The sequence below is a fragment of the Doryrhamphus excisus genome, chromosome 21 (genome assembly GCF_030265055.1).
Source record: "Doryrhamphus excisus isolate RoL2022-K1 chromosome 21, RoL_Dexc_1.0, whole genome shotgun sequence".
In the NCBI taxonomy this organism is placed as follows: Eukaryota; Metazoa; Chordata; class Actinopteri; order Syngnathiformes; family Syngnathidae; genus Doryrhamphus; species Doryrhamphus excisus.
The window spans coordinates 14,944,560-14,962,211 of NC_080486.1; the positions used below are offsets into that span (position 1 = coordinate 14,944,560).

At 50.3% G+C, this 17,652-nt stretch overlaps 5 protein-coding genes across 12 annotated transcripts; 2 read left to right on the top strand and 3 right to left on the bottom strand.

The window, feature by feature from the left end:
- The first annotated feature begins 165 nt into the window (after nucleotides 1-165).
- On the top strand, nucleotides 166-6,415 carry LOC131108986 (polyhomeotic-like protein 3). 4 transcript variants are annotated; one of them, XM_058060485.1, is made up of 12 exons: nucleotides 167-683; nucleotides 1,435-1,969; nucleotides 2,065-2,217; nucleotides 2,441-2,521; nucleotides 2,607-2,802; nucleotides 3,061-3,942; nucleotides 4,002-4,294; nucleotides 4,404-4,566; nucleotides 4,638-4,749; nucleotides 4,817-4,937; nucleotides 5,486-5,813; nucleotides 5,879-6,415. In XM_058060485.1, the coding sequence occupies exons 2-12, from the start codon at nucleotides 1,454-1,456 to the stop codon at nucleotides 6,031-6,033; spliced, it is 3,000 nt and encodes a 999-aa protein (XP_057916468.1). In that variant the 5' UTR covers nucleotides 167-683; nucleotides 1,435-1,453; the 3' UTR covers nucleotides 6,034-6,415. The 4 variants fall into 4 exon arrangements, with proteins under 4 accessions (XP_057916472.1, XP_057916468.1, XP_057916471.1 ...); XM_058060487.1 differs by lacking the exon at nucleotides 167-683 and adding an exon at nucleotides 772-882; XM_058060488.1 differs by lacking the exon at nucleotides 2,441-2,521.
- Nucleotides 6,416-6,754: 339 nt separating this feature from the next.
- On the top strand, nucleotides 6,755-7,693 carry LOC131108989 (claudin-11-like). The gene is made up of 3 exons (XM_058060495.1): nucleotides 6,755-7,094; nucleotides 7,165-7,329; nucleotides 7,422-7,693. Exons 1-3 carry the CDS (start codon nucleotides 6,869-6,871, stop codon nucleotides 7,682-7,684), a joined length of 654 nt encoding a protein of 217 aa, XP_057916478.1. The 5' UTR covers nucleotides 6,755-6,868; the 3' UTR covers nucleotides 7,685-7,693.
- LOC131108988 (probable cationic amino acid transporter) lies at nucleotides 7,294-12,386 on the bottom strand. 4 transcript variants are annotated; one of them, XM_058060493.1, is made up of 11 exons: nucleotides 12,251-12,386; nucleotides 11,542-11,648; nucleotides 11,279-11,457; nucleotides 10,506-10,880; nucleotides 10,208-10,444; nucleotides 9,904-10,121; nucleotides 9,563-9,709; nucleotides 9,279-9,487; nucleotides 8,507-9,213; nucleotides 7,401-8,436; nucleotides 7,294-7,319 (listed from the first exon to the last, which is right to left on the bottom strand). In XM_058060493.1, exons 4-10 carry the CDS (start codon nucleotides 10,804-10,806, stop codon nucleotides 8,111-8,113), a joined length of 2,145 nt encoding a protein of 714 aa, XP_057916476.1. In that variant the 5' UTR covers nucleotides 10,807-10,880; nucleotides 11,279-11,457; nucleotides 11,542-11,648; nucleotides 12,251-12,386; the 3' UTR covers nucleotides 7,294-7,319; nucleotides 7,401-8,110. The 4 variants fall into 4 exon arrangements, with proteins under 4 accessions (XP_057916476.1, XP_057916473.1, XP_057916475.1 ...); XM_058060490.1 differs by lacking the exon at nucleotides 12,251-12,386 and adding an exon at nucleotides 11,864-12,163 and having other exon boundaries at nucleotides 11,542-11,781; XM_058060492.1 differs by lacking the exon at nucleotides 12,251-12,386 and adding an exon at nucleotides 11,821-12,163 and having other exon boundaries at nucleotides 11,542-11,740.
- On the bottom strand, nucleotides 12,354-13,572 carry LOC131108990 (large ribosomal subunit protein eL22-like 1). Its single transcript, XM_058060496.1, has 4 exons — nucleotides 13,521-13,572; nucleotides 12,950-13,063; nucleotides 12,629-12,750; nucleotides 12,354-12,554 (listed from the first exon to the last, which is right to left on the bottom strand). The coding sequence occupies exons 1-4, from the start codon at nucleotides 13,527-13,529 to the stop codon at nucleotides 12,410-12,412; spliced, it is 390 nt and encodes a 129-aa protein (XP_057916479.1). The 5' UTR covers nucleotides 13,530-13,572; the 3' UTR covers nucleotides 12,354-12,409.
- A 1,112-nt stretch (nucleotides 13,573-14,684) lies between these two features.
- LOC131108713 (eukaryotic translation initiation factor 5A-1-like) lies at nucleotides 14,685-17,454 on the bottom strand. 2 transcript variants are annotated; one of them, XM_058059940.1, is made up of 5 exons: nucleotides 17,402-17,454; nucleotides 15,668-15,855; nucleotides 15,465-15,569; nucleotides 15,061-15,192; nucleotides 14,685-14,992 (listed from the first exon to the last, which is right to left on the bottom strand). In XM_058059940.1, exons 2-5 carry the CDS (start codon nucleotides 15,833-15,835, stop codon nucleotides 14,927-14,929), a joined length of 471 nt encoding a protein of 156 aa, XP_057915923.1. In that variant the 5' UTR covers nucleotides 15,836-15,855; nucleotides 17,402-17,454; the 3' UTR covers nucleotides 14,685-14,926. The 2 variants fall into 2 exon arrangements, with proteins under 2 accessions (XP_057915923.1, XP_057915924.1); XM_058059941.1 differs by having other exon boundaries at nucleotides 15,668-15,852; nucleotides 17,402-17,444.
- Nucleotides 17,455-17,652: the final 198 nt, after the last annotated feature.

The window sequence follows — 17,652 nt, forward strand, 5'->3', positions numbered from 1 at the left end:
CAATTATTGTTGTTATTTTGAAAGACAGTGTTGTGATGTGAATGAATGTGTAGTAACATCAATGAATGAAATTAGCCTTAGCATGGGCATTGCTATGTTTACTTCCGGTTTGGAACTGACGTGATTTTAAAGCAAAAGTTAATGCGCGACAAGAAGCGAAAGTCTCCTCGATTATTTCTGGTAGTCCTCCGGAGCTGTGAGTGGTGCTGTTCCGCCTCAGTGAACATAAACCTCCCGTCACCGGAGCTCCACTAGCGGGCCGAGTTGACACTTCTCTCCGCCTCACAGAGCCTCGGGCAGGCTGTTTTCACGCCTCCTGCCAGGGCAGGTGTGGAGCGAGTTTGAGAGAGAGAGAGAGAAAGAATGGCGGACTGACGAGCTCCTCCGCCCCCTCCGCCCCTGGAGGCCATCATGAAGCCAGCAAGGAGCGACCAGCGCCAGGCCTAACTTTGCTCCAAGCAGCCAGTCACAGACGAGGAGGCGGGTGACCTAAGGAGGCGGTGGGTGGGTGACTACGGTGTGTGTTGCGGCTGGCTGACGTGCATTTGGCCGCCGCTGGTGCCGCTTGTCAGCCGGGGAAGTGAAGTCGTCACACGCGTCCATCATCACCTGGAGCCACACGGATAAAAACATGCACTCTGCCTCCGATGGAGGACCCGGCCGCGGCACGCTGATAGAGGGAGGTAAGAAGAGCGACCTCGGTGTTGTTATCACCGTGACACTTCCGCTAGCTGAGGCCTGCCTCCATGTTTTTTTTTCTCCCCCTTTTTTATTGCGCCTGTCAGTCTGCGTCCACATCACACGTCAGCATCTGACCGCCGTGCGTGGACGTGCACCTGCCTGCCAGCCTGCTTAGAATCACGCGTATTGCCCCGCAACCAGGTGTGCACAAGCGGGGGGAGGCTACAAGTGGCCGTGCAGATGTCTGTTTCGCACAAAACCGCCATGTTGTTTTAATGTTATGCTGCTAACAATCATCTTTTAGAAACTGTGTGAACGACAAAAACGATGGCCGTCAGTGCGCAAACGGCTGTTGTATGAATTGTGTGCAAGCCGCCGTCTATTTATGTGTTATCGTCCATCAACGTTGGATGTGCGCGCATCCAAAATTGCCAGTGTGCATGAACGTAATGCAGAATACATTACGGTAATTTGGAGTTACTCAACTAAACAGCTGCAGAATTCCAAAGTATTTCGGTCGACAATATCGAAACAGCAGATAATAATCTTAATCAATCTCTCCCACACTACCAAACAGGAACTTTGGTTCACATACGTACATTTGCTGAGCAAATGATATGTTTTGATTTTGCTCAAATATGCATCTATGGTCACCATAAGCCAGCCAATGACAGGACAGAAAGGCGGGACTTAAACAGAATTTGTATTTGTGTTAGAGAAAAAAATTAATTGTCTTTTGTTTGTGTGTTCCAGCCTGCTAAAGTCTTGAATAATGGACAAGGAGCTGGTTGGTCCGAGCCAATCGGACCATGGACCCGCCTCCGACTCCTCCGCCCTCCCCACGCCCAGCCCTCCTCGCCTCACGCCCAACCCCATGCTGCTGGACTCCCCGGCGCCCTCGCAAACGCCCGTCACCTCCTCGCCGCCTCCCCCTCTCACTCCGGCGCCCTCCCTCTCGGCACCCAAGACGGTGGTGGCGGCGGCGGCTAGGACCGCCTCCCCTCACATCCTCGTCCCTGCGCCGCCCAAACTGACACCCACGGCGAGCACCACCCTGCGCACCTACGCTCGGCCCATCCTTCCCGCTGCCTCCAAGACAACCCCGAGCTCTCCACTTCCTCCTTCCTCCTCTGGTGATGTCACCACGTCTTCTACCACTGCTACTTCTTCTACAGTGACCACCAAGACGTCCACCACGCTGACCAATGGGAACCCCAGGACCGTTCCCACGACAACCTCCAACACAATCACACCCTTCCACACCCCGGCCAGTCCACCTGGGAGACAGGTAGCATTCCATTTATCTCGTCACTTTCCCCCAAAGACCTCGAAATGTCATCAGTTCTGTTCCCAACCTCTTGAAACATGGTGGATTCTCTGTAGGCGTCTCAGCCTCAACCGGTGAGCTCCGCCGGCACTGTGCGAGCTAATCAGAGCCCCAGCGCCATCAGGCAGAGGGCGTCCCAGCAGGCCGTGCTCCTGGGGAAAGGTCCCAAGGGGGCTGGACAAGACCAGGTGCTGCTACGAGCTCAGATGGTAAACAAAAAGCACACGCAAATGTCACACGGGGATGCTGGTGTGTCCATGGTGACAGTGAAGGCAGCATTAGAGAGTTTCTGTTACATTCAAGCCAAAGGAGGAGCGGTACCTCCAGCTTTATGTTGAATGTATAACGTTGAATGAAATGTAGTGGTTGTCCCCTAAGTGGCTCTCCTCCTTCCTTTGCACATCCTCTTTGCTTCATTCCTTCTTCCTGCAGCTCATTCTCACATCCACTATGCGACCTGGCCCTCCCTCCTCTTCTTCCGCTCCCTCCTCCGCTAACCCCGCCTCCGCTCAGGTGAACCGCCAGACCACAACAACTCTCTCCCTCGGAGCATTTTTGCCAAAGTATTGAACTTTATGTCTCCCGCCTGTTTTTCCAGCTCCAGAATCTCACCTTGAGGCCCCCGGTCACCATTCCACCCTCTCTTCGTCTCAAGCCCCCCTCCTCGTTGCCGCCTCCCCTCTCTCGGCCTCAAACGGCGCTATTCCCTCCTCTGCGTCCACGACCGCCGCCCAGCACCGCGGCAACAGAGAGCTCAGCCACGCCCGGTCGCCACCTCGCTGTGCCACCTCCAAGTAGGTCCCAAAGGATTCTATCATGTGAGGTCAAAATACACCAGTTATGACCAATGTTTAATCACGGAAAGGTGCATGATGAGTACAGCAAGTGACACCAACATTTGCATGCAGAGGTAGCTAAAGCCTCTTCAAATATAGCTACTGCCATCTTGTGGAGTTTATCTACAGCCACAGCTCCTTAAGGTTCTTTTGGGGGTCATTAGAGATCCTGCACACTACAGTTTTTACAGTAGTTCTGTCTTTCCTTTTGTGAAGCCCTCTACTCTCCTGTTCGAGCCGTCCCTCTCCGGCCGAGGCTTCATTGCGTGAGGGCGGCGTCCCCGAGGATCCCTTTACCTCTTCAGACCATGACCACGGCCTCCCAGGCGTCCGCCGTGGGATTCAAGAGCTGCTCCTCGTCCCAAAGCAAGCTAGGCACCAGCCAATCCCAACTCTGCAGCCTCCCCGCCTCCTTCCAGACATCGCCGTCCGCATCCAGGCAGCTACAAATCATCGCTCTCTCTTCAGCTCGCCAACCGCCGTCGTCTTTCCCCAAAACGTCTGCGGCGCCAGCAGTAGCATCGCCTGAGCCGCGCAGCCAATCAAAGAGGACTTTGAGTGGACAGGAAGTGCTTCCCCTTCCTCAAAGCCCCACGTCGCCTCCCCGCCTGCTGCCACAGACACTGAGCCCTAAAGGGGGAGGAGACAAGAAGAACGAGGAGCTGCCAGGAGGATTAAAAGAAGAAGGAAGAGTTGCTGAAAATGACCAAAGACACAAAGATGAGGAGGAAGGAGACAAGACGGAGGGAGAGAAGGACACTCGCCTCCTCACTGGGAAGGAGCAAGAAGGGGAAAAAGGGGAGGACATGGACGTGACTGAAGAAGGTCAGAGCGAGAGGCCAGATGGAGGCGAGGACCGGAAGATGGAGGTGGAAGAGGAAGGAGAAGCTGCCATGAATCATTCGGAGACCTCGCCACCTGTCACTCAAACATCAGGAACGGTCAAAGACTCCAAGCCAGAACCGGAAACCATCACAAATCTGGTTTCAGAGCCACTTCCAGTCCAGAATCCATCTCCAGAGTTTCCTCAAGACCTCCAGAACCCGAACCAATTGGACATCTGTGAGAACATGTCCACCCAGTCCGACAACCATTCAGGTACGATCCGACCCGATGATGTTGCGTGGACTTGTGCTAACCGTGTGTACCGCTTGCAGCGCTGTCAAGCCTCTCCTCACAGTCTCCGCCCACCTCGCCGTTCATTGGCTCCTCCACCGAGGCCCCGCCCAAACCGGTCAACCTCAGCCAATCAACGCACGAGGACAGCAATGGGAAGCAAACACTGGGTGGAACACAAATAGAACCTGAACCTCCTGACCAATCAGAAGAGGAGCTGGAGAGCCAGCAAGTGGGCGGTACCTGGGAGCCAAGGGCGTGGCCTGAAGGCCGGGAGGTCTTGACCCACCTGGTTGAGGGATTTGTCATCCAGGAAGGCCTCCAACCTTTTCCTGTACGCACACGCACGCACTCGGAACAAACTTATGAGATTGAAGTGAAAGGGGGCAGGTCCTCGGACATGATTGACATGTCATCTGACGCATCTTGTCACCATCGTGCAGGTGAACCGCTCGTCACTGCTGCTCCCTCAGCAGGCCACCCAGCCCCAGGAAGTGAACGGGACCAATGGCAAGGCGGCGCTTCCCGTGACGGAGGCCTCGGAACCAGCCGCACACTCGAGCGACTCCGACGAGGAGGGTGGAGACACGGACGAAGTGGCGACGCGTACGTTTTCATTGGCTTTTCAACATATTAAAACACATTGGGTTTTATTCAGCGTCTGTTCTGCCATCCAGGATCGGGCCACCGGGACCGGACTGTGTTGCACTGCCAGTTCTGCGGCAAGAGAGGCCACGCCCACAACTTCATGCGGTCCAAGCGCTTCTGCTCCACTTCCTGTGCCCGAGGGTGAGACTCCAGAAACAAAAAGCGGTTTGTGACACGGTGACAGCGTCACATGTGTTTTCTCTGCCAGGTTCAACGTCCGTTTGACGAAACGTTTGCGGGCACTCAGTGCAGGAAGCCGCTCGGAGAGGCCTCGTCCGGTCCTGAACAGGGCGCAGTCAGTGCCTGGGAAACCTCTCTTACTGCGACTGGTAAGGAGACACCTCCGTTGCTAACATAAATCCTCCAATTATAGTCGGGGTGTTCATTTATGAAAAGCCTAAAAAGGGCAGCGTTAATTGGAGCCATGTGATAATGGGAGAGAGTTACCAAAACTTAATCAATACATAGCAATTTCTCTTTAATAATGATGTGGAATGCATGAGAAAGTGGAAACTAGTTTCCAATTTACTAATTGCCTTTGCAAACTACTCACCTGGCCATGATAGGAAGTGAATGGTGGTGTTGAGTGGAGCATGTTTAGTACTGATATGAGAAGAGCACCACCTATTGGATACCTGCAGCAGTTGAATATGCTAACACGACATGCTGCATGTTTACATGCTAACTAACAAAATCATCCACAAACTTGGTGTAGTAACACACCATGAGTTCCCCAGAGACTGGAGAAGGTGGGGGGATTGTGGGCGGAGTCAAAAGCAAATTAGCTCCTCCTACATTTCACCTCCAGATTAGCAGCTTTGCTGCCATCTAGTGGCCATTAGTGAAATTGCACCAGTTAAAAGTACCCTCTCCTCAGCCTCGTGACCTGTGGAGTGCCGGGCGCCGTGAAAAAGACGCCAAGGAAGAGAAGGTCATATCAGCACGGGAGGAAGAGGAACAGGACGAGGAGGAGGAGGAGGACGAAGAGGAGGAGGAGGAAGATATGGAGGCAGGAGGGGAAGAAGAGGAGGAAGATGACGATGAAGTGGAGGAGGATCCAGCAGTCGCCATGACAACTAGGATAGAGACTCAAGTGGCAGCGGGGAGAATGAGGTCTGTCGTGACCACGCCCACAAGCACCTTTAAGCCCACCCCCTGCCAGTGGAGTGTTGAGGAAGTTGCGTCCTTCATTCGCACGCTGCCAGGTAACACACACACACACACATAGTGTTACAATGTAACGTGTGCGTGACGTTTGCGGTTCGTGCAGGCTGCAGCGAGGTGGCCGACGCCTTCAGGCTGCAGGAGATCGACGGCCAAGCTCTGCTGCTACTGACGGAGGACCACCTCATGACCAGCATGAACATCAAGCTGGGGCCCGCGCTCAAGATCTGCGCTCACATCAATGCGCTGAAGAACCAGTGAGGGGGCGGGGCATCATGGTTTTGAAGAAGCACCAAGACTGTAGCACGAGGCACATTTTTGTCATTTGTGTATATCGGACAAGCTGCTGGAGAAGTGTACACTTGAAGGATTTTCAACATTTAATATATATAATTTAGTTTTTTTTGTTGTTTTTTTTTTTAGACTGTGACATCCCACGACAAATCTATCCTGTAGCTATACCATAACTGTGTGTACAAAAAAATAATAGGTGAACTTTGTACGTGATTCATGAAGATGTAATGTTTTATATTGCTATATTCTGGACAAGAAAAAAAAAGTCACTATCATGAGGGAGACTGGCGTCTTTGTCACATTTTTATGCTATCTTGCTTGAAAATATTTAATAAAGCAAATAATGCTACATTTTAGGAGTCGACATAAATCCAATAGTGTTTTGGTTTTCTCGGTTGCGCCACTAGATGGCGACAAAGTGCATACATAGTGTGCATACATAGTCCACAAGGGGGCCCCCTTACAGGCAGGTGAGATAAGGTTATTATGCATTCAAAAGACATTTTTTCATGCTTTGAAACATCTGTCTTGGCTTTCTATGTCTGCTTCAGGTTATCTAGCACCATCACCCGATTGGTCCAACTTTCTCACCACCCACCCATAAAAAGAAAAGTCAGGCATTTCCTCGCCGGGCAGTCCAGTCCGGTCAGTGCTAACGGGACTAGCGGACACCTCACTGATATTCGGGACTTTTCTATTATTCTTGTGTTTGTTGATTTTAGGGTTCTGAATTTGGACCTGTCTATTCGAGTTTTAGTACATTTTGATTTTTTTTTTTACTCACTTCAATCCAGGGTACAACATGGCGCACACGTGCAGGCAGGTGAGCGGAAGTGTGGCGAGCTGCGCGGGTTGGGTGGGCCTCATCGTGGCCACGGCCACCAACGACTGGGTCAGAACCTGCGACTACACCGTGGCCACCTGTGTCCGCATGGACGAGCTGGGGTCCCGCGGCCTGTGGGCCGAGTGCGTCATCTCTCCAGCCCTTTACCACTGCGCCGCCCTCAGCCAGACCCTTAATCTGCCTGGTAACACAAGAAGGGGGCGGGGTGTTTGGATAAAGTGTGATTACCTGTCTTCTTTCTCCGTTTCTTTCAGCTTACATCCAGACATCCCGCGCTTTGATGGTGTGTGCGTGTCTTCTGGGGCTTCCCGCCATGCTGTTGGTCCTCATGTCCACTTCCTGTGTGCGGCTGCTGCATGACTCCTCCACCATTAAGCAGCGGCGGGCCCGGGTGGGCGGCAGCCTCTTACTGCTTATGGGTGAGGAATAAGTATTGACAGCACTGTCTGTTAAAAAACGTTTTAGGGTGCGTTTCTGCATGACAACTTACCAAAATGGAAATGTCCTCCAGGGGTCTGCGGCCTGGTGTCCACCGTCTGGTTCCCCGTTGGCGCTCACCAAAATGAGGCTCTGATGTCATTCGGCTTCTCGCTCTACACCGGCTGGGTGGGCGTGGCACTCTGCTTCCTGGGCGGCTCGTTGGTTTTGTGTTGCCACGCCCCCACCGACCCGGGGGCCTTCAGCAGGGAGAGCAGCTTCTTCTACTCCAGACAGCGAGGGGGCGCCGTCGTAATGGACCGTCCGGCCAACCACGCCAAGAGCGAACATGTGTGAGGGCGCGTGACCGAGATGTTCATGCTAATTAGCTTAAGAAGTAAATGTCATTCTCGCAATTTAGCAACATCGCTCTGTAATTAATGCATGAAAAATGATATTGTATCTATTGGATTTTTTTTAACCAGTAATACTGTGCAAAAAATAAAAATTTTGACCACCAATTCACTCATTTATTCTTTCGGAGGAAAACGACACCACATCCAGCCAAGCAAACCAAGCATCAAATGTACAACACAGTAAAACGCAAGCTAAGGGAGGGGGGGGGTGTATGGGACCCAGGCGATGATGTGCTTATGTCGACCATGTTCTCGGAGCCGCATTGATTGGCATGCATTGGAGCATTTATGGTATAAAATGTGGTCAAAAGGAGATCTTACAAACCCCACCTTCAGGTCCTCCTGCTCATCATGACGCCTTACTGAGTCAGTCCTCCTCGTCATCGTCATCAAAGCCGTGATTGCTCTGCCCCCAAGTTGTGTGTTGGCCTGCAGGACCACACTGGTATCCGCCATTGTCCTCCCCGTCGTCATGCTGGTTGTGCTGGTAGCGGGAGCTCCTCTCCTGGGGTGCGGCCCAGCCCTGGTAGGATGCCTCATCCTGCTCAGGGGGATACAGGTCATCGTCGGCGGTGAAGGTGTCGTCCAAGTGGTCATCGAAGCGCTGATAGGAGCTGGAGTGTGCCTGCTCCTCGCGGGCGTTGATCTCCAGCGTGCTGTGCCACACGCCGTAGCAGGCGTAGATCAGCAGACCTGAATGTATGGTTGCGGCAGCACAATTAGGTAACCATAGCAACCGCATCTTTGCGTGTTCCAAACTTACCGATGACGCACCAGATGGAGAACCTCGCCCATGTGAGAGGTGAGAGTTTGAGCATGAGGTAGCTGTTGACCAAGATGGCCGCGGCGGGCACAAATGGCACACAGGGCGCCATGTAGGGCAAACTCCGCCCACTTTCTGGCTGCTGTAAGATGGTAATTAAAAGCTTCGCCAAGGAGCCTGTTATCAGCGCCGCTGTCAGGCCTGAGACGACAGCGCCCACCCCTGCTCCTTGCTCCACGCCAAATATGACGGTGGTCCACAGCAGGAAGGACAGGAAGAAGAAGAGGAGGGTGCAGCGGGTCACCGTGCGCCCCGTCACAGCTGTGGGGCGTGCCGACGCATCGGGTACACCGAGACGGGCTCGCACGGTGTAGTAATGACCTCCCAGCAGCCTTTGCAGCAGCGAGGCATCCCCAGTGTGGAAGTCTTCTTCGCCGTGATAGGAGGAGCCATCAGCCTCCAGGTCATCTTTGGCGGGAATATGCTGCTCCAAGTCGTCATGGCGACCGTCCTCCATCTCCTCAGGCTGATAGCGCAGCACCAGCACGCACACGCTCACCAGAGTGTACGCCAGCAGGGTGCCGATGGACATCATCTCGATGAGGTCGCTCAGGCTCACCAGCAGAGCGAGCAGTGCCGCCAGACTCCCCGAAGCCACGCAGGCGGCCGCCGGTGTATGCGTGAGCGCCGAAACGTGCGACAGGGCCCTGCACGACGACGCGCACATGAACGGGGTTGCTCTGGAGAGTTTGTGATTCTGGGTTCCGCTCACCTGAAGAGCAGGCCGTCCCGAGCCATGGCGTAGATGACCCGCGGCATGGGGAAGAGCGAGCCCAGCAGGGACACGGTGAGGCCGGCGATGGAGCCCACCGCCACCGTGTACTTCCCCCACAGGAAGCCGTGCACGGCGAACATCTCCATGAGAGGAGCCGAGCTGTCAATCAGGTCGTAGGGAACCATGAGGGTCAGGATCACGCTCACCTGGAGACGGCAAGAAGGGGTGGGAGTGGTCGCTTCTGACCAATGACGACAAAGCGTGCCAACAGTTATACTGACCGACACGTAGGCGGTGAGACACGTGACCAGCGAGGCGGTGATGGCGTACGGGATGGAGGTGTTGGGGTTCTGCGCCTCCTCTCCTGTGGTGGCGATGATGTCAAAGCCGATGAAGGCGTAGAAGCAGGTCGCTGCCCCTCGCATCACCTGACCGCGTGTGACCAATCATTACATCATATCAGTACTTTAGCTCCACCCCCTTACATGACCAAACTTACATAATTTTAAGGCGTGTAGCAAAGCAAGCTTCATTTTATATACATTTTTACTGTCCTTCATGAAGGAGGCTGATGTAGATAGCAGCAGGTCAGATGTGCCAAGGCGGTTCTTCAATAACTCACCCCTGACCAGCCGTAGGGCAGAAACATGCCGCCCTCCCAGTTCTTGGCAGACAGGAAGAAGAGACCGGCCAGCACGATGAAGACCCAAACCGCCATGTTGACCACATTCAGGACATTGTTGAAGCCCACGGAGTTGCGCACACCGAGGGCGATGATGACCGTGACGAGCAGGGCGATGAACATGGCCAGCAGGTCGGGGTAGGTGTCCTCACCTTTACCTGAGGTGGATTCAAGTTCAGGAAAAAGGCGGAAAATGGAAGTGCAAGTAAAAACTGAACTGTTCTGGTCCATGTGGTGCACCAACCTAGTCCTCTGAGCGTCCCAAGGTGGGTGACCATGTAGTTACTGATGCTGTGATTGGCCAGAGAGTCAAACATGCTGCTTAGGGCCGACGCCCCTGCCGCCGTGCCAATCAGATACTCCAGGATCAGATTCCAGCCAATCAGGAAGGCCACAAATTCACCGACAGTCACGTAGCTGTACGTGTAGGCCGAGCCTGTCGTCTTGGGAACACGGACGCCAAACTCGGCGTAGCACACGCCTGGAGAAGACAGGACCAATCAGAGGGGGAGAAGGCGACAAGAACATGAGGTGGGACTCACCTGACAAAATGGACGCCATAGCGGCAATGATGAAGGACAGGATAACGCCCGGCCCGGCCATCGCCTTGGCGACCAGCCCAGCCACTACATACATCCCAGTTCCCACGCAGCTGCCCACCCCCAGGGACACCAGGTCCACGGTGGTCAGAACCTTGGCCAGTCCAACCCCTGAGCTGTCGTCCAGTTCGTTGAGGTCGTCGCAGCTGAGCGCCATGGAGCCCACAGGCTTGGTGCGCAGCAGCCGCGTGTACATGTCGTGCCAGGCGTCTGCCCAGGACACCCGGGCCAACCATGCCGCCATGGCCACGCCCACAAACTGTCTGATGCGTGTTTGTCAGGGCTGTCACTCTCGCTTTGACACCATCCACCAGTAACCTGAATTCAAGGTGTGGGGGTGGGGTAGCGGAGGGGTTGAAAGCATCAATTAAGAGTTTTTAGCTATACTGCCCCCTTCTGGTTTGGAGGGAGGTGTTACATGTCTGTCATTTCCCTCACTACGGTAAATACGGTATGAATTCAGCAACAGATCAGTGATGAAATCAGTGATTCCCCACATCACTACAGTGAGGGCTTCTTGGAGACACACAGGGCAGCTCATTAACATTAAAGCTACAGACACATGCAAAAGCACCAGGGCTTGATTACACTTCTGATACATATAAAAAAATACTACACGAGGAGACGTCTAATCGCTATAACCACCACAAACCCACCAGCAATGACATCTTAGTGAAGTTGCAGAGTATAAAATGTTGACAGAAAGAACACTTTACCTGTGGCCGTGAGGTGGATGGATGGAAGGATGAATAAAGAAACGAATGAAGGAATAGAAACCATCGGCCGTTCTCTTCACTTGACAGAGCGAGACTCGCTCTCTGAAACATTCATGAAGACGACAGATCGGCTTTCGCGTCACAAAAGGGAGCGACGCCCTCAAAAATTCATCCCCAACCTGCAACAACATGGACTACATGTGAACACCTTGTTAAATATCACAAACAAAAAATGTGGACATTAGTGGGTTAATAACACTCACCTGCTGAGAGGCTGACATCTTGTGACCACAACACCTGAGACTGAAAGGGGGCGTGTCTCTACCAACATTTCTGTACTGCGTGTGTGTGAGGAGGAAGTTCCCTCAAGCTTCACGTTCAAAGAAAATGTAAGAGTCAACTGAATTGTGTTCATTTTCGACATTGTGGGCTTCACTGCTGCTGTTGTCCTCCACCAGTAACCTGACACAAAGAGTCAGATGACCTGCAAGGTCACATGACACCTGCGACACCACAAAGGGAACGCCGGTACAGTCACTTACATGTCAGAACTTGGACAGGAGCAGACACTACGCTCATGTATACTTTAGAAAAGGCACGAGTGAGAAGATTGCCGTGAGACACTAAAGCCGGAGCATTCCTGAAGCTGCACCCTTGATGGGCAACAGATGAGCTGGTGGGACTTCATCCAAACAGCAGCTAACGCCAGTCAAGTGCTCGTTCTCTTTTAGTCGGTTCTGTTAAAGACCAGGAGAGCAACCTTTGTGGACATGCAAGCATGTTCCAACATCCCAACGGGTTGATGAAAAAATTATCAGAAACCCAACAGTTGTTCCTAGTACTTTCCCTCCATCTGGCAACAAAATAGAGTATGTGATTTCTTTAAATTACCCCCCCCCCCCACTCAAAAGGAATTTTTCTACAGTTCATGACATGAATTTAAATGCTGACATTAAGATAATCATAAAAGACCTGTTGGTTGTCTGCAGGAAATAGTAGTTGACCTTGATCTTTGGCGCCATCTTCTGGCCCTTGAGTGCACTGTAATAAAAAAAACACTGAGCAGAAATGTGACTTTCTTTACTCAAAATTTATTGTGTAATTTTCCACACAACAAAAAGGAATAACAGTCTACTCGTCTGCATCGGACTCTTCATCATCCTGGCTAATCTGGAAGTAGCGCAACTCGTACGTCTCCTTGTCAGACGCCACCACTCTCAACCAATCACGGAGGTTGTTCTTCTTCAGGTACTTCTTTGTCAGGTATTTTAGATACCTGTAGGCAAGGCGAACTGTCAGTACCGCAAAGTATGAAATGTGCTGAGTGCAAATGGTTTATGTCCACCCCACCTTTTGGAAAACTGCTTCTCTGACGTGATGTTGATTTTGTTCTTTATGCGGCCGACCGACACGATGTTAGCCAGATTGCCCGTCTTCCCGTTGACCTTGATCCTCTCTTTAAGGAATATCTCCTATTGGGCAGAGCACAGTGACACACTAGGGAAGAGAACCCTAGCAGCAGGGGAGCTAGGGAATGGTGCCCTAGTCCGGACGCACTGTTAGCAGCCTGCTAAGACCACTAAATTATAAGTATAGTCGTTCCAGACTGGATTTCACAGAGTGAAATCAGTAGTTTTACAAGAGGGTTGGTTGGAGGATGCAAGAACTTACAAAGTTGGCCGAGTCCAGGATGCCATCCTCCACAGGATGGGTCAGGTCCAGGGTGAATTTCCACCCAGGTCCCTTTTTGCTCTTCTTGGTGACAGGCTGCTTCTTATGACGGATCTGTGACGTCACAAAATGGGCAAAATATCTATACCAGCACTACCACAGTTCTACCCACATAGGAAATCGGCAATTTCAAACGAGGCACACGAGGGACTCAGTAAACTTAATGTAACGTGAATATGATAAAAGATATTAACACGTATGAATCAAGCACCAACTGAATAGTAGCCTGGGGAAGTTCTAATTTCGTTAAAAAATGCTATTGCATTGTTGCTAAGCCCTTTTGCCTTCTACAGAGGGGACACGTGTGCCGCTAATGTCAAGCTAACACTGCTAACTAGGCTAACGATACTAGCTAGCTTCCTTCGACGGCTTAAAATCATCTTAAGCTCGCTAAAAAAATAGAATTTTGCTATGAAATTGCCAGCGTGTGTGGTTAGCGGCTTTCAAAGTGTTAAACAAAGTGTTAATATTAATAAAATAACTTAAGTCGATCGGAGAGGTCCGGGCTTACCGGCGCCATGTTTGACAGAAGGAACCGGAAAGGGAAGTCCGGAGGTGACGAAACGAATGTCACACCAAGCGTCTTACCTAATATGGTCAGCGCAACAGAAATAAACACGAGAATTCTGTTTTATTGTAATAAGTACATATTTGATTCATCTAAGATTTCGGTAGTAATTGTATTGATTTGATCGACTCAGATCAAGTTTTCACTACACAAAATGTGTTTATAGACATTCCAAAGGTCAAATAGAGCCTGGACACACCCTGTGAATCACCCTTCCTCCACTGTGTGAGTCACTGGATCCACAGGTGCTCTACGATTATGTACATCAATTGTTCATGCAGGTCTGAGGAAAAAAATGATTCATCAAACTTGCTTCAGGCTGACTGACTTATGCATCTGCTATTCCCAAACCCCTAACAAAACCACCACATACGTGTCACATTTCAGTAGCAATGCCTCTTGCAGTGAAATCACTCAGGCTGCATTGAGAATTTAAGTTGCCTTGATTCAAATCGACACACACAAAAGCAAAGTTGGTCCATTTGTTTTAACGTTTTATTTCAGCCATCTCCAGTCAGGTGACAAAGGCCTCGAGTGAACAAAAAGTTTGCGCCCGCCACCCTCCCCCAACCAGATTGAGTTCCTCAGAAAGCTCACTGCAAACTGCCTCCAAATTTTTGGAAGCTCACACCGCTTTTCACACTTGCACCGCTCTCAAAAAAATGAAACAAAAGCACTCGTTTAATACCGGGAGGATGGCTGTGGGCAAAGGGGCGGGGCCTCAAGTGCCTCTATGGTTTAAGGTGAGTACTTGTGACCCTCACGCCATTCTGAGGCTTAATCACATCTAAGCAGACAGGGTAAAATTAAAAAACATCCCGTTTTTGATATTTGTCGTGCCCCAAGTGCTCGTCTCTGTCAATATCTATGATGACACATAATGAGACCAGAAAAGAGGGCCGCAACAGGGGCACCCGGAGCCAGTAGCGAGGATCTAAAGGAACACCCCACTATTTTATTTTGCTCTTCCTTCTCCTGTCTAAAAAGCTTTAAATCTAAAGAATGATTAAAAATGATGCGAAAGCTGAATCCCATTGTTGTGTCAACATTCAGGAATGTGAGCAACACTTCGAAGGCAAAAATAAAGCAGGAATGAGCAACTGATGGTTATTTTTGAAGTTGTTTTATATAAAGTCAATTTAGTTACCAACAAAATGTGAGCGATCAGGTAGCGAGCTGCACCTGATCAGTCCTGACAGCGATGGAGAGAAACCAAAAAAGGTGAGAAAATGAAATGACAAGAATGATTGAGGTTCAGTGAAGGCCGACGCTTTGGTGACAGAACCAATGAGAATGCAAGAGACTGGTTGTGGGCGGTGCTTGTTGCCGGGGCTGCAAAGTCCATCTCCTTATTTGATGGCCTGGACCTTGGTAGCCACAGCAGACTCCTCCCCCATGGCGGACATCACGGTGACCTGTGAAGTGCGAGTTTTGTGAGTGGGTCATGTGACATGTGACAACATACATGACTGCCTGCACTCACCACAAACTCTTCCCCGCCTTCAAACTTTGACTCGATTTCCTTGCCAAGGTCGTTATCTGGAACACGCAGGTCCTCCCTGATCTCGCCGCTGTCGTTCATCAAACACATGAAGCCCTCGGTGATGTTGAGCAACTGGGACGAGACAGACCACAATGTTTGCATCGCACGCCCACAGCAGCATCCGCACGAGTTTAAGCACAGTCCACACCTCCAGGGCCGAGCATGGCATTCTTTACTGCTCACACCTTTTACAATCCAGTCAAAGGTCAGAAGGGTCTGAACAGAGACTAACAAAGTCCAACCAGGAATGTTGTGTTGTGGACTAGATCAGCTCCAGTGGCATTGGAAGGGACTCAATGTAAGAACTGAGTGAGAGTGCAACAGAGCGTTCTGAAGAGATTTACCTGATAGTCTAGCCTCTTGATGTCTGGGACATCCATGTTGTGGGTGGAGGGACACATGTCTTCATACTTCTTCTGGGTGAAGATGTCAATGCCAGTCAGGTTTACCTGCACAAATCAAGGGCAAATGTTCAGTATTCAACAGTAACACAAACCGGCGCCCCCTACAGGGTGTGAACGAGTCCAGTCGGGTCTTTGGGTCTAACCTTAGCATGGCCGTGCTTGCCGGTCTTGGAGGTGGACATTTCCACAATCTTGCAGGGACGTCCCTTGAGCACCACATACCCGTTCTTGCGCAGAGCAGAACACTGCATGGGGTAGGTGGCGGAGGCGCCAGACTCGCCGGTCGTGAAGTCAAGATCGGGATCTGACATGGTGTGACGCTTCTGGGCTGCTGGAACAGTGACATGAACACACTCACCAACCATTTATGGTTTTCAACTGAGCTTTCAACTAGCCCATTGGTATATAAATATGTAACACTGAAATGTTACATATTTATCAAACATATGGAGAACTCATACAAGAAGCCTACAATGCAAAAATACCTAAAAAAAAACACTTTACAGCTGGATGAACTGCCTTATTGTGTCTCACATTTTAATTTGGGTATTATTGTTGTTGCTTCAGCCCACGTTCAAATCAAATAAGACTTTGAAAAGGACAGGAAAATTGCCACTATGTTATGCTTTGTCATTTCAATGTATGAGATGACAAATTAACTATGTTCCCAATGATCCTCAAACGACTGAACAGGTGCAGATTTACATATTTAAAATATATGCGCAAAATAACGCAATTTGTCATGACTGCATGTAAACATAAAAAAGTTATAATTTATAATTCACCTGTGAGATGTTTTATGCCTTTTTGGGTTTAACTGTAATGATTGTCCTGGTGATCAAGTATGGCTACGATTAGAGTCAACAACCTAAAATGAAGTAAACAAGTTCGTACTCGAGTTAAAATACAAAAAGACTAGAGTACAGAAGGCTTGAATGTTGTCGTCCACACACTTTGAATAAAAAGTGATTGCATGACGCTGACAAGCTTTGACAAAAGCAATTTAAGAGGAAATAAACAACTTTTGGCGACACTGAAACGTGGACGCGCTGACGACGTGCTCGCGTCAACACGAGGCTTGGTCGCTAGCTTGTTTTTGGGGAAAAAACATTAAAAAAAGGTTCACTTTATAAACAGATCACCTGTCAACACAACAAACAATGTTTGACAGACGACGAGTTCAAGTCTTAGCTAAGTGCCATGACAGTAAATTAGCATATGCTACCTTATGTTAGCTGGCCTGCATTTTTAATCATTTTATAACATTCGTCCTATTGTAGCGGTATTTTTTTAAATGACGTATAATGAAACGTTCCACTAAATATACTTAAACATCGAGAGTTGTTAGAGCTCAAGTCGACTGAAATAGAAGTTCACTAAATTGGGAGTTTCGCTCATAAATTGCCCAAGTGACGCGCGTCGCTTGAGTACCGTTAGCTACGCCATGCTAACATCAACTAGCCGCCTTAGTCCTTCCATTCAAATAAATCCCCTGCAAAGAAACTGAGCACGCTCAAAAATAACCCAGCAAGTATGACATTCTTAAATGACAATCGACTGAACGACTGTGGTTTTAATCGGGGAAAGGAAACATTTGTTTGTTGAAAACATGAGGTACTAGCAAAGACGATGACAAGCGACTTGTAGCGACCGCGCCGCTAGAAGGCCGCGTGCCCATTTGATTGAGCCTGCCAGTGTTCAACACCGACAGCAGCCCGGCCACACGCACTCAAACACGGACAAAAATATACAGTTAAAACCTGTCAAGCCAGTCCGCGCTTAAGATTTGCGTCTCCCAGCCCGCTAGGGAATCAGCTAAGGACCGTTATTTTCCCGTTTCTGCCTCTGGGCAGAAACACGCGCCATGCCACACTTACCTTCCAAGGAAAAGAGGACCAAAAGTACGCATGCGCGTCCAACTTACTGCAGCATCCGTAGAAAGAGGCGATGGGAGGGGCTGTTTATGTGTTCCGCTAGAGGCCTGGCAGCCTGGGATGCCAGGTTGGCGGCCAACATGGCAACCTGGCATACAAACACATTGAAACTAGCATGGATAATCGTCTGGAGCATTCTCTCCATACTTATGGCATAATATAATAATAATATAAATTCATCTTACTGGGGCTTA